Source organism: Anopheles arabiensis, chromosome X (genome assembly GCF_016920715.1).
Source record: "Anopheles arabiensis isolate DONGOLA chromosome X, AaraD3, whole genome shotgun sequence".
Taxonomy (NCBI): Eukaryota; Metazoa; Arthropoda; class Insecta; order Diptera; family Culicidae; genus Anopheles; species Anopheles arabiensis.
Window position 1 is genome coordinate 394657 of NC_053519.1, and position 21729 is coordinate 416385.

Below are 21729 nucleotides of genomic sequence, written 5' to 3' on the forward strand. Positions count from 1 at the left end.
CTTGAGAAAGGTCGCGTCACGCTCACACACACACAACCCAGAAGTGTCCAGAGAGCTTTCGATGCCTCCTTGGCAACTGCCTCGGGGGAACCAGTGCGGCAGTGTGACATATGTAATCCGATTACGTAAGAGGATTAAAGTGAGCTGAGGTATGACGATGTCATCGTTGTCGCTGTCGTCGTCGTCGTCGTCACCGTCCACCAGCACCGCACTCTCGGGGCAGTGTTGTATTGGGCGTTGTAAAGATCGGATCCTTTACCTTCCGGAGCATGTCAGCCTCCTCCCCCAACTTCAAGAAGAACAACCATATGGGAATGCCGGCTCAAGTTCACCGCAATCATACCAACGACACACGCACGCACACGCAAAGTGGATGCATATATATATATTGATGCTCTCAGTTTCCCCACGTATCTTTCTACTGCTTGGGTATTGTGGCCACTCGAAAGGATGCCATTTTCCGACGCTGCATTTGAGCGAGGAACACCCACACTGGAAAATAGGCTTTACAATGGCTTCTCCCCCTCCCTTTGCCCTATCCATTTCAATGTTTCTATTTGTGACACCCGCACTTGAAGGGTGTCTACCGCTAAAATAGGGTCCATACCCTCTTATGACCCCACTCGTTTTTCCACTCCTGCTATGAGATCATCTCGTTAAGGCAGGCCGGCCGACAGTGCCGAGTGTAGAGCGCACAATAGAGGTGAATTGTGCAGCCAGTGCACACACGTCCGTCCGCGGCAAGTGTTTTCGGGTGGCTCAGTTCTCCACCGGCCGGCATCTTGACTGGACGTCCAGCACACGACGGCAAGCGTACAGCGGTGTGCGTCTCCGCTGCGCCAGGGAAAGGAGTGTGAGTGACAATTAACATCTTAATTTAATCACCGAGCGCGAAAGGGGTTCCGGGATTCTGTATCGAACGTTCGGAGCGTTGTGATTGCTTGGTAGATGTTGGGAGGATTGAAACATTCACACGTTGCGTATCCTTGCAAAATAGCCAGAATGTGAAACATTGTGATCGAATAACGAAATCTGTCGCGTGTGCTACTTAGGAGCGGCGAGAACATCTTCGCCATCAACCATACATTTTCAATCACTAGCTGCTATAACGGACTAACGGAAGAGATGGTTCCGTGGTAGTGCTGTTAAATGGCCGGCTTTACAACATTCTCGTCGTCGGTTCAATTCTCGGCTGGGACCGCGTCTGATACTTAAAATGCGTGTAATATATATACATAGCTAGTCCTGCTATGAGTGAGCCTCAAATTACTTGATGGAAAATTACAATCGTTTCACGAAATTTGAAGAAGAGAAAGAAGCTGCTATTCCAATGGTGGGTAAAACCAGTAGTAGAATCTTTTTTTTTGTGCATGTTGAGATTTATTGTGCGCCCAGAGCTCCTTTGCATTAAATTCCCATTTTGCTTACCTGTAATGAGAAGAAAATGATAAACAAATCATTAGTGAAAGTCTGCCTGAAAGATTTTTTTAAAATAAATTGAAAAAAAAATGTAAAAATATGTCTTGCTATACTTTTTGATGGAGAAGTGAAGTATGAAATACTCTTAAAGTGTGTTTCAATTATTTCCAGCTAGTTTGGTTTGTTGATCATCCAGAAGTACCCTTCCCTCCTCTCAGAAGAAGTATTTACATACCCTGAAAGGGTCAAAGTTGGACATCCTTTTAACTCAAATGTCTCTCTCTATCTCTCCCATTAACACATCAACCCGAGCACCGAGAATAGGAAGATGATGAAGTTATATCGAAAACGCTAGAGTACATGCATACGCGTAGCGAAATAGAGACAGTGACATAAGAGAGAGAGAGAGAAAGAGAGAGAGAGAGAGAAAGGGAGAGAGAACCTGAAGAAAACAGAGGCAGAGAAACATCGAGTTGGAAAGCAAAAATATGACCGGAAACCGGATGCTTCGCGACAGCAGACAGTTGAAAATCCGCGCCAACTGTGTTGTTTACTTCTACCAACATAACTGCTGCCGCTGCTTTGGTTTGGTTAAAAACTTTATTTTATTCCACTTCTTTAGCGTGGGACTACAGTAAATATGAAGCGGGCGAGGAAGCGGGAAGGCTCTGGGGGCCCTATTTAGCCATCGGGTTGCCCATCCATCTCAACCCCTTTTTTCCCCGAATGTGAATAAATAAACATAAAATCCGGACCACCAGCCACACCGGCGGGCGCGAGAATCAGTCTGCCCGCGAAAACAAGCACGACCTTCCCCTCCACCACCCGCCCTCGCTCTATGAACCTACGCCGGTGAATGGAGATCATGAGATAAAGGGTGAGCGGTTGGAGCAGTGTGTGTTTGGAAATGGTGCGTCGTTATCATTGCCCAAACACAGCAGCTCCATGTTCACATAAAACCCGTTTTTGGTTTGTGTACTCCTCCCCACCCCCTTCCCTTCCACCGCCAATACACACAATCCTCGGTCGCCCTTCGCCGGCCCATTGTGTGTCGGTGTGTCCGGAGGGAAAATGATTGATTAAATTTTTGCCCCAACGAGGGGATGCCCACACTCCAGTGCCGGGACCTCGGCGGGCACAGCCGCTTCTGTGCATGTGTCACACGATAGCGATTATTGTGTGGACGCTGTGTGGGGCGGGACGATTCGCAAAACAACCGGCATTGGGAACTAGAGACAAACGCCTTTTTCGATGTCGCTGCTGGGCTGGGAGGGGAGCTGGGGGTGGGATTTTGGAATTGGGGAGTATGAGAGGGGAGATCTCGTGCGCTCGCTCGTATTTCCTACATGTGTAGCTCGAAGCTTCCGAACTGCCATCGACATTGGAAAATCTGTTTTGCTATTTTGCTGGCTACCGATCAATGACAGATAGCTGGCCATCTGCACTAGTGATGTGTTCTCTGGAGCGCATGCACGACTCCGATCCGACACCGATTAATGTTAGTTTGATTCTGACTGCGGCACAATTGTAACCACTAGTTCCACCCTGAGTTGGAGTAGTCCGGAATTGGAGTCTTCCGGAGTTGGAGTATTTGGAGTTGAAGTATTCGGAGTCGGAGTCATCCAAAGTGGGAGTCAACGAGAATCGGAGTCAACCTGAGTCAGCCGAAATCAGAATCAAACTGAGAACGGAATCACTCGGAGTTGTTCAGTATCGGGCTTCTGACAACTTCAACAAGGTTCAGACAACTTCAACTTCCGTCGTCTCCGACCGACTCCGACCCCGGATGACTCCAGCCGAATGAGTCAGCCGAAATCAGAATCAAACTGAGAACGAAATCATCCGGAGTTGTTCAGTATCGGGCTTCTAACAACTTCAACAGTGTTCAGACAACTTCAACTTCCCTCGTCTCCGACCAACTCCGACCCCGGATGACTCCAACTTCAACTCTGGACGACTCCGACTCCGGCCGACTCTGAACGACTCTGGCTCCGGATGACTCCGAGTCGATCTCCGGCTTACTCCAACTCCGGCTTACTCCAACTCCGGCTGACTCCAATTCCGGCTGACTCCAACTCCGGGTGACTCCGACTCCGGAACTTTACGCAGAACGAATCCGCATCACGGACTGGAACTGCACCGAGAAAGATGAATTCCTAAACTTATGTTCTCTCTTTCTTTATCCCTATTGCAAAACCTTGATTGCTGCTGAATATCCCAAACAGGTCGGTGTTTTCTGCTTTACTAATTTTTGCTTTTTTTCATGTATTTGTTTTTGTGTCTGTTTTCCTACAGCATAGAAGAGTGACAAATAAGAGCGGACGGGAACACCCATACACTCACTACTCCCATCCACTAAAGCGTTCAGGTGGCGTGCGCTTTACAACAGTAAATTTGTCTCCGGACCTGCCTTCACTATGCATTCAGCAGCTCCCTAAGCTGTAAGTGTGTGTGTGTGTATGTGTGCGTGTGTGTCTTTATGAGTATTTCTAAGGGCCCGGAGGGTCTGTTACAAGTCGTCCCAATTCTCCTCCAACCCCCGACAGCGACGACACTAGCAAACACAAACAAAAACAACCGGGCGGCGGAAGGTACAAAGGCAACCACAGGCATAGGTGCCGCGGGGTAGGAGCGCGGTGCGAAAGCGAAAGGGGTGGTTACGACTATGCCACCGGCAGCGTCGTCGGGACGGCGGGGCAATGGGACGGCGGCACCAGGGCACCAGCAGCGCAAGGGCAAGGGAGGTGGCGGTGGCAGCGGCGGCACGGTCGTGAAGGGCGATGGTTCTGGCGCAGCCCGGGCGCCCCAGGACCCGGACGAGGATACCAATGCCGGCTTCGGGAAGTATTTAAGATCGCAGGAAGGTGAGTGGAGAACGCGGCGTTGCGAACAAAGGGAATGGGTACGGGGGCAGGAGTGTTGAGCTGAACGTGGAACTATTGATTGGATTTCGCCCATCCATCCACGCGACACCATTGACGTCGTCATCGTGATATCCGCCCAACAATGCCGGACGCTCCAGGCAACAGCTTCTTCAAGACACCGCCGCAGCCCGCAAGTGTGCGGGCGGTCGGCGGTCTGGTGGGGTGTTTCGGGGAGCGGAGAAAGCAATGCGCTCTGAATGTGACGTAGGAGGCTGGTTGAGGAGTGGGGGGGGGGGAAAGGAAGGATGGAATCCAATCAAAGAGCTCCAAGAATGGGAGAACTCAATCCGTGCGCGAATGGAGACCCCGGGAACGGCAGGATCGGCTCCAGAAATCTAAACGTTAGTGCAAAATGCATTGACCGTTGTGTGGTTTGTACACGGGAAGGAAGCCATTTTGCTATCCTCCGGATTGCAAAATACGGCATTGGCTTTTTTATGTGTGTTGCTTTTGAAGGAAACGAATGAAACGACTCTGACGGATCCGGAATCCGGGAGATGCAGTCAAAATTCTTAGCGAGCAGCACCTGCCAATCCAACAAGATAGACAAATGGAGGTTCGAGCTTTTTGAAAACAAAGCAAGAACAAAAAACAATGAATTTTGCAATGCAGATAGATTGACAGCCGAAGCGTACTGTCGAATTATTGGTTGGGATTTCCCAAATACCATCATTTTGGCGCTCTAGATTGACAGCAAGAGCGCATGTTGCTAAATAGGATAGTTTTGTTATGCAAATTGCCAACTGTTAAGTTTCCAATTATGTTGCATTGCTATCAGTTGGGATTGTGTTAACAGTTTTATTAAGTTTGCCTATTCGAAGGTAAATATCTAATAGAAACGATGGAAATCTCCTTAAGAAGTTACTTTTTAACTGCAGGATACCTACATTTAGGCGCAGTTTGTCCAATTTAATTATTTTGTTCGTTAATCTTCCAGAAGGTCAGCATCAAATCAATTGATTTGAAAAATTATATTTAAAACAATACATGTACCACAAATAACAGTATGTAAGCAACGCTAAACATATTTTTTCTTCAACCCCTTACTATCCAATGCTGTATCTCTTTCTCTCTCTCTCTCTCTCTCTCTCTCTCTCTCTCTCTCTCTCTCTCTCTCTCTCTCTCTCTCTCTCTCTCTCTTACTCTCCTTCTTCGCCGGTAGGAATAGAAATGATGAAGCTGTTCGTGATCGCTAACACAATTGTGGTGTTTGTTACGATGGCCTGGCCCCAGATGCAACAGTCTTACCGCATTTTGCGCTCGCTTCTGTTTAGCGACGAGGACGACGATGCTGGTGAACTCTAAAGAGGTGTGAAGTATTGTGTGCTGAGTGTTTCTGTGGTGTGCCTGCGCTGTGCAAACTTTGAGAACTAAAATAAAAAAAGAACAATCTTGCTCTTCCTGCTGCCATTAAACAAGCTACCGTGGCACGTGGCAAAACTAAAATAAAGAGAAAAAACACAGGGAGAGGGAAAGACACGACTAGAAAAGAAAAAGCAAAGCAAAAGGTAAACTCTAATCTCCATAATAAATATAGTAAGGCTCTGGCCACAGGCCGCCACACCATGCTGCTGCTTGCCTTTCGCAGCTTCTTCTTCATCGCCGTCATCCTCGGCTACAGTACTGGCATCTGGCGACTGATTAACGACTACTTCCGGCGCGAGTTCCAGTCCTACCTGGAGGTGGAGGCGCAGACGAACCAGTACCTGTTGCGGGACCCGCCAAAAGCGGTGCTGGCGCCGGATGCGCCCGATAAGCAGCTTCCAGTTGGGGGCCGGCAACTGGTGCCGTCGCCGCCGCCAACACCACCACCACTGGACGGCAACCATCAACAGGTGACAGATTCGATTATGGCACTTTTCGAACCCATCACCCTCGACGCGGACGCGAACGTCGATCGGAAAGTTAGTAGTAACCGGCAGGAAGGTACCGTTGGCGGTGATAAAGGGCCACCGGAAGCTGCGACGCAGCGGGTAGGGCAGGACGGGACGCTGCCAGTAACGACGGCCGTTGTCGCCGCAGCAGAAGCCACCGATATCCGGTCCCGGAACGGGAAGCAACCTTTGGCCGAAGAAGACGACGACAGAACAGGGCGGAAAGGGACGATGGAACAGGAAAAGCAGGAGCAGGAGAAGGAAGAGGCGGAGGAGCAGGATAAATGGATTTCGTACTGGAGCGAGCGGGGACGGCGAGCAGGCGTACCGGTGGATGATAATGCGAACGCTTACTGTACGGTGCCGAGCCGGCCCGACTCCTACGCGGAAACGTTGGCTGGTGCCGTGACCAGGATGCGGGAACGAACAGTAGGCGGCGACGCGCTCGGATGCGATTAAACCGCAAACGCACCGAGTGCGTTGGCTAGCCGTAATCAAATTAAACGTGCCTAACGTGACATTTAGTTTGTTTGTCTTTTTTGTAAGGAAACGGGAAAGAAGAAGCCAAAGTGAAAACAAGCATAGCGGAATAAAAATAAACTAAAACAGACTAGAATAAAAAAGTGCTCTCAAATCGAAAGTCTTATAGTGATGGGAATAAGTTGATTTCGAACTAAAATTGATTTTGTATGTTTTTGTTTTATATTTGTCGTGATACATCGTGTGTGTATGCTTGTATTTTTCCCCTCTATAACGGTATCAAAGCGAGCAAGACGGAGTGAGGAAGAGGGAGAAAGAAGAAACAATTATGCATGCGCGTGAAGAAATTAGAAGGTAAAATATGGAAATGAAAACTTGCGTGTTCGCTGGTACAATGCCCAGGCACAGCTGGACTTAATTAAGCATCTGTTGCATCTGTCGGTGGAAAAGGCTTCGCGGAAGAGGAAAATAATGGTCCAAACACACACACACACTCACACACGCCAGACTGCAAACGGAGCGGTGATTTACTTTCCACTGTTTGCCTTTGTAGCACGTAGCATGGCCGCAGCCGCACGGGTTGCTCACATTCTTTACTGATAGGTTTGTTGTTTCTGTATATATATTTTTTTCTTCCCTTTTTGCTATCGGCTCTCGCCCCATACCTTCTCCGAAAAGTCATTCCAACTTGTTTTAATTACGACACAGACACATTGGACATTTTCGGTGCGACAAATAAATAACGCGACCAACAAGGTAAGACACGGAGGGCGGCATGCTTGGGCCTTCTTCAATCTCCTTTCTAATTAAAATTCCGCTTTTTCCATGCCCGCGGCCAACCTCGAAGACCAAAAACGACAAACGGATGACGCGATTTATGGCTGCATTTGTGTGTATGTGTGTGTGTATGTATCACTAGCGCCCGATTTGTTCCCGGTCCCGGTGTTAGTCCCTTTTCCGGAACCGATCGCCGCTTTGCTGGCTAATTTGCTGGTAAGAGACGGTTCGTCGCCCAACGCGTGTTGAATTGGTCTCGAATTAGTCACCAACGGCACCGTTGGAATGTGTGTGGTGGCCTTAGTCTGTGCACTGCTTTCCTCCTCCAAAGCGGACGATAAATGGCCGATTCTTCGGATAGAGCAGTGTCGAATTGGGCGTACCGTTTTCCTCGCACCCGGTTCTGGATGCTGGCGACACACAGGCTTACTAAAAAAAAGTACTAAACTAGTTCGAACGCTTCTGTCAATTTGGACTTCCCGTTCGTCCACGGGGCCGGAAGAGTTGATGCGAAGAAAAATGCTAGAAACGAACGCCCAAAACCCATTTTAATCCCGTTTCCGATAAAGTGAGCGCTCGAAAAAACAAAAAAAAACACGTGGCGGGCAATAAAAGGAAGGGAAAGCACCGCAACCGTCGTCCAGTTCAGGGTGGGGGTGGTGAGCATTGATAATACAGATTGAGGTTGCCATTTTGGGGGTGTAAAGACAAAGCAAAAGCGATTGAAGAGAGTGATCGAAGAAAATAAAAAAAAAAAAACAACGGAACACAAATGTGTTAAATGTGCAGCACAGGAGTTACAAGAAAAAGAAACACGCACCACGGCACTTTACTACCATCTTCCCAACAAAGCACCAACAACAGCAACAAAAACGCATTCCCAATGAACAAGCGACCACCCCCGGACCGGAACCGAGAAGGAGCCAGGGTGAAAGAGCGATAGAGAGAGAGCAAAAAACCTCTCCACGAAATGCCACCCACTGTTCCAATGGTGGGCTGGTGGGTGCTGCCGCCGGCAATGGGAAACGCGCGCGCTACTCGCCAGGAAAATTGGGAATAATCGGAAGCAGCTAATTGAAGGTGCATTCACACAGACACACACAGGGACAGGCACACTTACACCCCGTTTTCACGCGGTTGAAAATTGACAGGTGGGCACAAAAACAAGACCAAAACAGCAGCAAAAAACCCAACTGGTGAAATGTGATCCACCCCCTTCTAGCGGCGGGTGTGTGGCGTGGGAGGGCTTTCTTTTACTATCTCTTTCTCCCTTTCTCAAGTGAAAAGCCCATTGGTTTTGTTTTCGCGGTGTGTGAATTTGGTGTCATCTTCAGTACCAAGAAGGCGAAAAGAAACCGAGAGTCGCAGTCGACAAAATGTCATTACCTTTGCGGTCACCGTTGAACGGAGAGGAGTACACACAAAAAACCCTATTGCTAATTCGTACTACTCTAATTGAATTTATTGAATGGGTTTTTTTTTGTTGGGAGAATAGGTCATCTACGCCTCTATTTCTCTGTCTATCTTTTTCACGATCGTGCGCACATCTGGAGCAAGTTCCGACAATCGACTTGTCTGTTGACACTGATACATACCGCAATTAGAGTGTTGTTTTCTCGTTTAGGTTGCTGTGCGTTACAGGTGGACAGTTTTGGAGCTCGTTGAATAGGTCAAATGATAAGAGAAATCCCTCCCGAGACACACTCAACCGAAGAAGAGAAAAGCAACCTCCAGCTAGTGAGTAGGAGTGAATTTTAAGTTCGTTTGTTGACCGTGAAGCGCTTGCAGCGCGTGTGTGCTAAAGCACGGCACACTCGCACATCCGATTAAATTTAGAGAGAAAGTTTGTCCGGTTCCGGAGAGTGACAGAGCCCAAATCGTACGCACATCGCGTCGGTCCTGCTTTGGGAACGTAATTGATCTGGGTCACTCTCGAAAATCGTCTACGTTTAGTGTCATTTGTGTCATCGTTTGATTGTAGGAGGCATATTAGCGTAATGATCGTACTTTGCTTTACCACTCTGTGTGTCTGACATTCGATCCACCACATGTAAAATGCAGCTCATGTTACCCCATCAACTCTACGCTACGACAGACGGGTAGAGTTTCCTGGTATTCTAAGGTGCGGCTAGATTCTTCCAGCGGGATAGGCACATAAAAGATACAAAAAAAAACATACAAGACGGCAAAATCAGAGTCAAAATTGCTACATTAGTAGGGTAGGCCAGGGCTAAATGGCACTGTTAAGCATTGTGCTCTGTATCCCTTGCGGCAGTGTAAGATTGTTCCTACATAAACTAAATGATTACATTGACAGATAAAATCGGATGCAACGATCCGACGGAATCAAACATTGTTTTTGATGTTTTTTTTTCTTTAGAATCTTAGATCTCTAGAATCTTCTTTAGATCTTTAGAAGAAATTATGAACGTATTGATTTGTCAATCATGCAGGTGATAATTTCGCTCCACCTTCCCCTACGAGCGCATTGTTGCGCTAGTGGTGGCGCGCACTGCGTAGTGACTGAGCGCGCTCGCGTATACTTTGCGCCAAACAGTCACACATCTCCTTTGACAGCAACGGCGGCGTTACGGGGCGTTATCTGTCAAGGACGGCAAAATTGCAGGCACCTGCAAAAGCCCAATCCGACACTTCACACAGCGCTGATTCTCGTAACATGATGGCGCTCAAGGTGTATGTGTGTGTGTCTGTGTCACTCCGTCGCTCACATAGAACCAATATGCACATACCAAAGCCCGCTGGTGCAAACATCAGCAACAAAAGATAAGGTAGAAAGAATAGAGAGCGGCAGAGAGCGAGCAAATTCCGTTCTACCCCGAGCCGAGCTCAGCCCTTCGAAACCCTACACCACCCAACACACCGACACAAACCCTGCCAATGTGCGGGAACTGCGCAGCCGGTATTTTGTGACAACTGGCTGGCTTAAAGTGACACTCAAACTTCCCCGACCGTTCCCGGCCGCTCCATTTTCCCGCGATTGAGGTATAAGATGGTATAAAATGTAGAGCAAAATATTATTTTTCCACCCAGAAGGGGCGATCGTTGACAGAGAAGAAGCAAAATAAGAAGCAAAAAATAGGGTAAAATTAGCCAATTCGGTTTTCTCCTGTGTGGTGCATTCTTTTGTTTTCGTTGTATTTTTGTGTGTTTTCGTTCGCTCGTTCCGGGCGCTGTTTTTGTCTCCTGCCAAGCACACACGTGACACGTGGTAAAATGGGGATGCACACAAGGATACCAGCGCAAGACAGAGTACGTCACGACACGGCATTATTTTTATTACATTTCCTACCCCCTCACAGCACTGGCAAAACGGGATGGAGTTTAATGCAATTCGCCTTCGCCTTCTCATTGGAGCCCTTGTTTTTGTTTCTTCATTGCATATTTTGCTGGCAACCACATGGGATAAGTAGTGGGTGCGCTTGCAACAACGTTTCCAGCATTTCCGGAGCATTCCTTTTGGCTGCAAGATAAGAGGCCGTGGGTACGGGTACGCCCGTTCGTGCAGGTCAACACACCACAGGGCCCGACAACATAGCTCTCTGGCACAGCGCACAACGAAAGAACAAAAAACAATTACCACTCACACACACACACACACTATCACATGGGAAAGGATCGAAGGACGCGAAGGACAGGAATTTAAATTCGACAACTTCAGAGCTTCGCACCGCGTGAGAAGGAGAACGATCCGGGTACAGGGGTGTCATCCCATCCCGTGCTGCCAGCCCCTTTACCGGCAACGTTTAAAAAGGGATACCCGGTAGACTCGTTTATGGGCGCACACATGTGCACGCAAGGCAAAAAACGGTTTACCACTTTATGCTAATGTTCGCATCCGCTGCATATTACATATTTAATTACCGCTTACGAGCAAAAGTAGTGAGTGAGATGGACCGAGAGCGAGCGGGAGAGAGAGAGAGAGGGATAGAAAGGGACGCAAAAGGACAGATAGATCTTTCCATCGCCCCGGCTTGCTGGGTCGGGAGTTGTTCTGTGCGAAATAATAGACTATTTAAAAACATGTCGGGCAGCAGGAGGAGCAGAGCGGATAATACGGGATTGCACTTGGAAAGGAAGTAAACACATGCACACACACACACACACACATACATGTACATTGGTGGGACCGATGGGAGAAGAAACAATTACACATCACAGACACATCAGGGATGATGACGACAACGACGGCGATGATGAGAGCTCGCGCTCTGTTTCCGCCTTATTCCACCGGTTCGACCGGAAGTTTAATACTCCAAACACACACACACACACACACACACACACACACACACACACACACACACACACACATACACATGTACACGGGTAGTGTTGCTGGGCGGAAAGACGAAACTGCAACAAGCTTTCGGAAAGGATGGAATTTATGCATCTTGTACTTGTACGGCCTCTCGCGCGGGTAAAAGATGTTTGGCGGTGGACGATCCCGTCCAAGGAGGCGGAAAGGAGTTCGTCAATCCCCCCTACCCTGGGAAGAAATCCTCCTGTTTCGGAAACACAGCATCTTCCCATTCCCTAACCGATAGTACAATGTATGCGGGGAGGAGGAGGTTTGTATTCAAATTTAATTCGTTACATCACATTGCACATCCTTCACCCATTCTGCTTAACCCTTGACCCCGTCCCGGCGTGTTCAGGACATCTAAGGATATCGCTTTCTGCAGCAATCTCCCAACAGAAGGCGACCGTTTCTCACACGCACACACACACACACATACAAGCACGTACTGTGAATAGTTTGCCAAGATCCGCCGGGCGGGATTTAAATCAGAGCGTTGTGCTCCGTTCGATGGTGGGGCGAAAATGGTTTGTAAATTAGTAAATGTGCGCCAAACAGATGCAAGCGAGAGACGGAGAGAGATAGAGAGAGATAGAGAGAGAGAGAGAGAGAGAACAAGGGAGGTAAAGAAGGAGTGTTGCTCATGTTTTGATAGATCCTTCGGGGCCTTTTGCCGAGGATCCCGGTCCATGTTGACTGCGAACGCTGGCATGCATTCACCAGATGGGTTTTGTATGTTTGCCTTCATCTGGAGACTGTATTAATACATTCCGGATCAGATTACATTGGCTGCGAGTGTTTTCGTTCGAAATAATCTTTCTTTCTTCCAGCCATCCCTCACTGTCATACATGCAATGGCAAACTGATAGGTTATCTCTACAATAAATTTCTATAATATCTGTATAATAAAATTCTAAAATTCTAAATTGACTCTGAAAATACATTTATCACGACCCACATCTATTTAGGGCATACACTTTGTAGGCTTAGTTCAAGTGTTTGATCAAAAATATCGTTAAATCTACTCCTAGACAAGCCAATTCAAAGTGTCTAATTGTGATGAAAATTTTACTTAGATTGTGAACAAATATGCACAACATAAGTTTTAATGTGCTTTTATTTAAAAAAAATAGAAAAATTCTTTCGCGAATCACTTCTGTTAACGCCACGGACCACAGGGTGGAGACCACTGAGTGAAAGGACAGTAAAGGGGTTAGGATCAGTTCCACGGCCAGTATAGGTCTTGATGCTGGAATTTTGCCGAACTCTACAGGATCCTTGTGCCAAAACTGATTCGAATCCCATACAGCTGTTAGAATTAGTCATGAAAATTCTAACAGCTATATGGGATTCGAATCAGTTTTGGCACTAGGATCCTGTAGAGTACTGCAAAATTCTAGTATCAAGATGGGTTCTAAGTCAGAATAAAAACATTTTTTATAGCTTCAAAGCAAAAGAAAATTACGCGTAATTTCTCACCATCCGCTCGGTTTGTCTTAATGTGTGAAAAATGTGCCATTTCCAGTAAAAAAACACACACACACACTCGCACCCGCTGGAAAATGACGAAACCTTTCGACAAGCCAGAACTTCCGCCCTTTTAAGTGAACGCAAAAGACGATGATGTAATTGTGTAACGGCCATCCTCCCTTTCCTCCGATCACCAGCAACAAAAATGTGCATCCCCGCACACAACCACCCCCTTTCTCTCTCCCCCCCTCGCCCTCCTTCCATCTCACCTACAGAGAAGGCGGAAAGAATTTTCCGTAACCGAAAAAGGGGTGAAAGAAAAGCGCGGCAACAATTTAGCCCGGGTTGTGTGAGTGTGTGTTTTTCGCTTTTCCTTCGGCAAAGGTATGCAAGTGGTGCCGGTATTTTGTGTGTGTCTGTGTGGCTGTGTGTGCGAGCGCTTAGGGGAAAATGGGGGCCGCGCTCGTTGTATTGCGTGCTGCACGCCATACCGTCAATACACCAAACGAGGAAATAATGCGAGGCCGTCAACACAAACAACAGCATACACACACACACTGCCTCAAAATGGATTCATTAGGTGCGCAATTGGCAGAGTTTTCTTCCCCACCCTAAAACGGCAGCTTTCCAGAAGAAAATAACAACAACAACAACAACAACAACAAACCACACACACTCACCCAGACGAGAAGAGCGCGGTAGTAAGGGTGAGCAATTAATAAGTTATAATCATTTTATGTTTTTTTAATTGATTGGGTTTGATTTCACTCCTCACTCGGTGGGCAAACATTTATCTGTCCACAACGGTGGAGTAGTTGGAGGAAGGGGAAGAAAACAACAACAAAAACGTGTTATTTCGTCTGGAAATAAAGGGTACGGTTTTTGGTTGTGAAGAAGTTCCCAAGTTCTCAAAAAACAGTAAAAAAAATCCACAGAGGAGGAGAATCTGTGTGCTATAAAATCTGGCAAAAGCTCCCTTTCAGTTACCAAGGCTAGTGTTGGTTTGTATATCAATGCCTTTAAATTGAGTTTTATTGTTTGTTTTCGCGCAGTTCACAATGGGTCTTGTTTTATAACTATTGAAAGCTTTTTAGCTGGCCAGAGATGCTCAACTAGTGTTTGCTTGGCGTTGTGGCTTGATTTGCACAGTGTGCTCGATAAAATCGATAGTTATCTACGGCAATAGAAAAACTTGTTTTGTTGGGAAAAATCTATCATCACGGAATTTTGTTGTTATGCTAGCGATTACGGCCTCTATCTGACCCCGGAATCCAGAGCAAACCCTTACAAACGCGTCCCTGGAAAGGACCGCGTACACGGATTTATGTTTTGTACATAATTGAGCATGATTGTTGGTTGACAATCTACCAATATCTCCTTCAACTTCGCCAACCTTCAACAAAATAGACAAAAGTTTTCAGATTACATGGTGAAATCACGTCCTATTCGGCTTAAACGTACTTTTTTTGCAGCACTTTTTCCCCTGCAGATTGGCCAGGAAAGCGTCCATACGAGCACATTCCGATCATCTGATGGGCGTAATTCTTCGTAGAACTTTCACAAAACCTCCAATGCAGTTTCCTTTTTCATTACCAATCGTGACGGTCATGGTATTCAGGGAACACATAGCAGACTCATTGATGTCCCAGTGCTGCTTTCCGGCATTTTGCAGATCCGTATCATCATGATGCACGTGATCATAGTAGTGCACGTCATAGTGTTCTTTGTGTATTTTTTTTTTGTTGAAGCTCAATGCTACAATTATCTTTATTTGATGAGCAACTTTAAACATCTTCTGACTTAATGCATGCAAAATCAGTGAGAGATAACCCTCAAACTTTATACACCTTTTACTTATTTGTGGCTGATAGATGTCAACAATAAATAGTAATTGCGTATAACCCTTGCTAAAAAAAAGGCAGAGGTTTGACAGCCCTGGACCACAGCACGGTTTGCTTCGGTATCATCCATGTTTGCCTCATCCTTTTATTGTCCTTTCCGCATAAACCTGGGCCATTGGGTGCCAAAAGTGAGCAAGTTATGCTTTGATGCACACACCAACCTCTTCTGCACCCTTCTTTCTTGTGCCCTTTCAACCCTGTGTAACAATACAACCACAACGTCTCCCTCTCGGATTTCCCTTGTTAGTTTCTGCTCGAGGAGCCCACTCAACGACACAATTCGCTCGAAATTGCCCGATATATCACTGGCGGGCTAAAGAGCTAAACAAAAAAAAACAATACATCCACGAGTAGACCTTAACACCTCCCGCTCCCCTCCCCGTCACTTCCTTTCCTCTACGTTAGTAAAACACAAGAGCCGCCCGGAACGACGATCACGTAACAACGCTCAAAACCAGCAGCAGTTCGCGCACACAACCGGCGACTACGCGTTTGGTGTGTTTCCCTTGACCTCCGGTGAGGAGTAATTGTTGCTTCACCGGCGATTTGGCTTTTTGGTGCAGTTGTTTGGTGTGTGTGTTTGTTGTTTTTTTCTCTTTTAGTTTGTGGCTCGTGTCTCGCGGTAAAGGCTAGACTCTCTTACCACTGCCACTGGGTAGGCACCCCGCCCGTCAGCTTGGAATTGTTCAACGCAGACAAAAAAAATTAAACGCCACCAAGCGTCAACACAACAATCTTCGATGGCTATATTTTGTAAAAGTAGGACTCTGTGCTTTGGTGCTTTTTTTCAAACCCAAAAATTGGTGATCGGCCCGACCCACTGAACATGACCTTCTCCTCCCGCGCAGTCTTACAGCCTTCCAACGCCGTTCCACCAACCAACGTGGTGCACAGTAGCGTGACAAAAGTTTGTACGCCCCGGACCGAGGTTAAAAATCGCTTTTCGAAAGACCCAATTGTGAGTCATAAAAAAAGAAGAAGAAGAAGAAGCAAACGCCTTCTTGAGCGATCTTCCACCCCATACGGGTGGAGGAAGACACAACACGGAATGGCCGGAAACCGATCACCACCCGCCGGAGCGTGAATAGTAAAAAAAAATGTTTTTATTATTTTTCTGTGTCGTTACACCTCACCATATTGCAGTTGGTGAATAGATGGTGCTGTAGAGTACAGGCAGTACAGTGAGGTGTCTGGCGATACGAGGTGTGAGTTTTGTTTTGGCACATCACAGCAGATGTACGCAGAAACGGTGCAGTTTCCTTTGATGTGCGCGCCAATGACATTGGGTGGGTCCTGGTGCGGAACTGTAGAGTAGCCACTCCCTAAGAATCAGCGTATTCTTCCGTCAGGTCGTTGATGCGTTGGAATTAGCTATTGGCACAAGGTCAATAGAAGACATGGGCGGAATGCCTACCGCCAACGCAGTCGCAGACATTGAGGTTATCTGTAGGAATCACTATTAAGGAGATGGAATTGAGCGTATACCGTAACAATCAGCTCTGAGGTATTGGATTCCCATCGTCAAGGTGTCCCAAGATATCGTTAGAACATACGACGGCACATCTGACTTTAAACCAAGAAGTCTCGGACATTGGAATCATCTTGAAATCGGGGTTATGCCATTAGAAGAGCCTGGACAATATAATGATGCACCATGAAACTTCTAATTCCTACCATGAGGAAATTGTAAGACATTGTAAGACAACATCAAAAACAGATGATCATTTGACTCCATGTCAAATAATCTCAAACCCCAATATTAACTAGAGATCATAACAGTGTATCAAAGTCTTGAATTTCCCATGAACCTTGAGTTGTCGTGGAACAAAAGATCCAACATATCAATCAGCATCTTCACGTTATCCAGATGACCTTCAGACATTCTCGGACAACTGTGACTTGATGGGCTACGGAAGATACTTTCCATTTCCACGACAAACACAAAGCCCCGGGAGAAAGTCTCATACTACCCTCCCATTTCAAATGCATACTTTCAAGCGGATACCAGGAGAGATTGGTTTGTTGCTGCCTTACCGCCGGATCCTATCGTATTTGTTTGTGACAAACACTGCCGCCGACAGCGCGGAAGAATCGATTATCGCGGACCTCTGAAGCGTTTCTGCAAATTTGTTGCACGGTGTGAACAGGCTGATCCGAAGATGAAGATCCGTCAGCTGTCCCCCACATAGAGACACACACACATACATCAGCCGACAATTCATTAGAAAGTGTCCACCAAGCTAGCCAGCAGCAGTACCGAAATCGGTCTCATGCCGCCAAGTTCCACTGGGCCATGCGCGCAAACAGCAGTCGCTCGAAACACACATACACACCGTTGGTTCAAAAACCGGATCAACCACCGGATAGCTGATTTAAAGGCACGTGCATCTTTATCGCGCGCTCACGCTCTCTGTCTGTCTCTATCTCCTTTTCTTTCTCGCTGTCTCTGTGTCGCTGCCTTACCTTCCTCTCAAACCGTTGGCGTGAAGAGGCGTGAAATCACCCGTCGTGCTTTGAGCGGACGACCGCGGTCAAGCACTCCCGGGCACTGCAATCGCTCGCCACACCACGAATTGCCATTTGGTGAAAGTTGCTCTCGATAGTGTGTGAACTCTTCTCCGGGTCGAGCGCTGCCCGAAAGGAGGCGAAGCAAAAACGCGCGCGCGATAGATAAGCCAAGCACGAGTCGCGTAAGACACCGCCCCGGGCCAGGATATGGTAGGCCAATCGGAAGCGGACCTTGTTGAGACATCGCACCAGGGCAGTGGGAATGACCGGAAGCAAAGTGTATCACCTCTGGAAGCCGGTGTGGTGTGGTCACCTAATTACTTCATGTTAAATGTACGCCTCACCGACTCCAACGTCACCCAAAGCGTCTCGGCGTCCTAGCGCCCTCGAACCGAACCAATTTTTAGGAACTTTCGACTCAGTTTGCCGGAGATGCAATCGAGAAACTCAAAACACACCTGGTAACCCTCCCCCACCGGGTGGAGGGTAAGAATTCAGGGATAGCTTTTGGCGCTCGCCCTATCTCGACGACTCTTCCAAACAATTCGATCGCCCACACACATTGTTGCCGGGGACACGATTGTTATGCATTGTACCTTTATATATTTAGATGCTTTCTTTTTGGGACAGGTAGGAGAGGGAGGGGGGGATCATTTTTGCTATGACGTGCGGGCTATCTCTGCTCTCCAGTTCCCTTCCTTCCCGAACAGAAAATAAAAAGGCGGACAACCGTAAGCGCACAACCAGCAACAAATAAAAAAAAGAAAGCTTCATCCACCCCCTTCTTCCACCCACTAGCTTCCTTTCGTATGAATAAATGTTATTATTTCCAATATGCCTACCACTGCCCTCTCAGTTTCTCTACTCCCCTCCTCCCTCCCTTTTTCTACAATTTTCTTATCGTGTACCGTTTAGATAAATTTCCAGTGCCTCACGGGTGTGTGTGTGTGTGTATCTGTTTGTGCAACGACCCTGATTTTCCGGCTCGCCATTTTCCGACTCGCACCGTTACACTCCACCCTAGTGAGTGAGACGTACCCCTGACGGTCGGCTTTGCCAGATCCACCACAAATGCACAAACAGACCCATACACACAAGTACACATACAGACACAATTACGCACACAGCCAAACAGACACAGTAGGTCCATCTCCAAGGCTGAGGGAGCTTGTTATTTTGCCCATCCACACAGAGTTCGCTTAAATTTCGTGTGCCTCAATGGGTCTCGCGCTGTATGTGTGTGTCTATGGGCTAGTTTTTTCTTCTTCTTTTTGCTCCTTCGTTTTCCATGCTTTGTGGTCCGTTAGCCTCCCCGATTGGGCCGGTGGATTGGGGTGTTATAATTGAAATCGCTCATAAAGGTTCAAACGCGTTCATGGTATTTGTTTGTCTGCAAATGCTGACGGCGAACAGCGAACAGGGTGGGAAGAGATGTGGATGAGTGTAGGTATCATTATCATGTAAAATGATCTCTCTTCCCCTTCCCCTCCCGGTGGATGGCCCACCACCATCGCACCATCTGCGTATCATGTGCGTGCTTCGGTGCGTTGCGCGCCTTTATCGCCGATTTCGCAGCCAATATTGCTAGAGACCGTCCGCGCTTCTTTCGAGTAGAGCACAAAACACAACAACAAAAAAGCGCTGCAAAAGAATGTAGCAGACAAAAGCACGTATAGCCCGATTAACGTCCATTTTGATGGGTTTTTTTTGTTGGTTGGCTTCTATTCCCAAACAATTCCAAACTGAACTTCACTTTATTTCGCATTTTCTACCGCGCCGCGTTCATTGCAACAAAATTCTTCGAAGTACGAATTTCGGAACATATTTCAAGGAAGTAGAAAAAAACCCCCACTCTCTTCCCTACGCTCCCATCCACCCCTCATCTTCCCGTACCCTTGGGGAGCATTATCGTTTTTATGATTTCCATTTTATCGATACGCCAACCAGATGAGACATAATCCGTGGAAACATATTAATGAGTGTAGTCCGGAATGTGGTGATATGGATGAAGGGCAGGAGGCGTACAGAGTGGAAGTGCAAATTGGGGAAAATTAGCGTAATACAGCACACCCGCGTGGCTCATTCTTTCGTTTGACTGTGTGGCTGTGGGTGGGCTGAACATTGATCAATGCTGCATACACTCTCGGGGCAAAACGCATGTGTTACACAAAAAAAAGTTCAATATTCGGCGTACATTTTCCCTTTTTATAGACTTATGAACAACTACAAAAATTGCAAAAAGCTTGGCAAATGCTGCACAATTTCAGCAAATGAAATTATGATACGGTTTTCCGGGGAAACGGCGCATTCACATCCTCCCACGGCACGGACTCGGCTTGATGTGTGCGTTCTGTGATCCAACAGTCATCGATTGTATTGTTTTCCCCCTTCGAGCTGGTAGCACATCGTTTTATCTCAACTAACAATTACTCTGAAGACCACTCGGTGCGCCCTCTTTTGCGTCCGCCGCTGGAATGTCCCGCTTGTGTCACGGTTGGAGAGCTCGCCACCGAGCAGCACACACACACGGTGTGCAGCATAGGGAAGAAAAAGGGAACGTTATGGATAAAAATAGGTATAACTGCGTTTGAAAATAGAACGAATGCGCTGGGACACATTCTGGGACGAACAGTGCCGGTGTGGGTGGATCGCTTCGGTTTGGAGCAGCAATATCAAATTGCAAGCGATCTTCCCGCCGCACAGTTTGGTTCCTCTCAGCGAACCAATGGGCGGACATTGATGAGTTAAGTTTCACTTTTCACGTATCGTTTGCCGTAAAGTCGTAATGTTTATTCTTTGCATGATCTTGTTGTGTGCTCTGATGTATTAGACATCCAGAGGGAGCTACTGTGTGTCAAAATGTGGCATGAAATTGAAAATTGTAGTGAAATATTTATGTTTGACACTCGAACTACTGAACAATAAGTATGTTTGAACGAGATTCGTGACAAGAGTTAATTTTATGAACCCAATTTAAACTCCTCCACAAATCCATGGCAAGCAAAAATGGTAAATAACGAGGATACAATGTTCTTATTAAAATGCTTCCACAATTTTCAAATGGGATTAGCTAGCACCAGCTAAAATTTTAGGAAATATCAAGAACATATTGATGCAACTACTTACGACTTAAATAAAAAATAAGAGATTGCTGGGAATATTGCGAATGGGCATATGTTCGAATGAAAAATGTGTTTTTCCAATCCGGACGTCGCCGATGTGTTGCAATAAAAAGAGAAGTGGAAAACCCTCGTATAAATCGAGAAAACCCCAGTGGGTGGGTGTGGGTGCATTACATGGATGGAACATTTCCCAATAAAGTTGTTTGTTGTTTTGTTTTTAGAATGGATGATTATGATGTAAGAAATGATACCTTTTTTTGAGACATAATGAGAGAGCAGGACAAATTTATGAGACTCGTTTATAATACTGTGATATTGCATCTAAACACACACACACACACTCACCCGTACAACTCCATTTGCTTTGGCCGCCAACAAATCGGGAATGATTTATTGCGACAGGTTGGATCAAGATGCTCCCCGTTTCCCAAATAGCAAACACACACCAGGGAAGAAGAATAAAGGTGTCAATAAAAAAAATCATATCGCTTTCTCGCTTTCATCTGGTAACAAATTATGTTTGCCAGCCGGAGCGATCCTAACGAGAATGTTTTCATCATCCAGCGTGCAACCCTTTCTCTCTGATGAGCGCGCTCCCTTTCCGAAGCGACAACTCCGTGCTCGTACAGCAGTAGCAGCGCGCTGGAATATGGCGGAAGATGAAAAACACGTGTTTCGTAGCTCTCGATCATTAATACACCACACACTTTCGTATTTCTTCGTTCGTTTGTTTTGTTTTTTTTTTATCGTCTTCTTTTAATACAATTAATAGTGACAAACCGAAACATAATACACATTCCACCAGTGTGTGCCTCTTCCTTTCCATGCTGCAGGCATGTGCTCAAACGCATTCACAGTTTATGGCGTTGTATTCATTCGCCCCTGCACCAAACGAGAGGGCTCCGGCGATACCGAAGTGGTGGAATGGTGGAATTG

At 46.8% G+C, this 21729-nt stretch overlaps 3 protein-coding genes across 3 annotated transcripts in view; 2 read left to right on the forward strand and 1 right to left on the reverse strand.

The window, feature by feature from the left end:
- The window catches only part of LOC120905587, a 95826-nt gene that overhangs the window by 68657 nt on the left and 5440 nt on the right, over positions 1–21729 (reverse strand). The window lies entirely within an intron of this gene.
- LOC120905591 lies at positions 724–5758 on the forward strand. The gene is made up of 4 exons (XM_040316531.1): positions 724–853; positions 3715–3860; positions 3966–4283; positions 5506–5758. The coding sequence occupies exons 3-4, from the start codon at positions 4085–4087 to the stop codon at positions 5646–5648; spliced, it is 342 nt and encodes a 113-aa protein (XP_040172465.1). The 5' UTR covers positions 724–853; positions 3715–3860; positions 3966–4084; the 3' UTR covers positions 5649–5758.
- On the forward strand, positions 5881–6833 carry LOC120905590 (histone-lysine N-methyltransferase EHMT2-like). The gene has a single exon (XM_040316530.1). It carries the CDS (start codon positions 5909–5911, stop codon positions 6674–6676), a length of 768 nt encoding a protein of 255 aa, XP_040172464.1. The 5' UTR covers positions 5881–5908; the 3' UTR covers positions 6677–6833.

Coding starts and splice junctions, on each gene's coding strand:
- LOC120905591 (XM_040316531.1), top strand. CDS start 4,085: ATGCCACCGGCAGCGTCGTCGGGACGGCGGGGCAATGGGACGGCGGCA. Junction 4,284..5,505: donor GTATTTAAGATCGCAGGAAG/GTGAGTGGAGAA, acceptor CTTCGCCGGTAG/GAATAGAAATGATGAAGCTG.
- LOC120905590 (XM_040316530.1), top strand. CDS start 5,909: ATGCTGCTGCTTGCCTTTCGCAGCTTCTTCTTCATCGCCGTCATCCTC.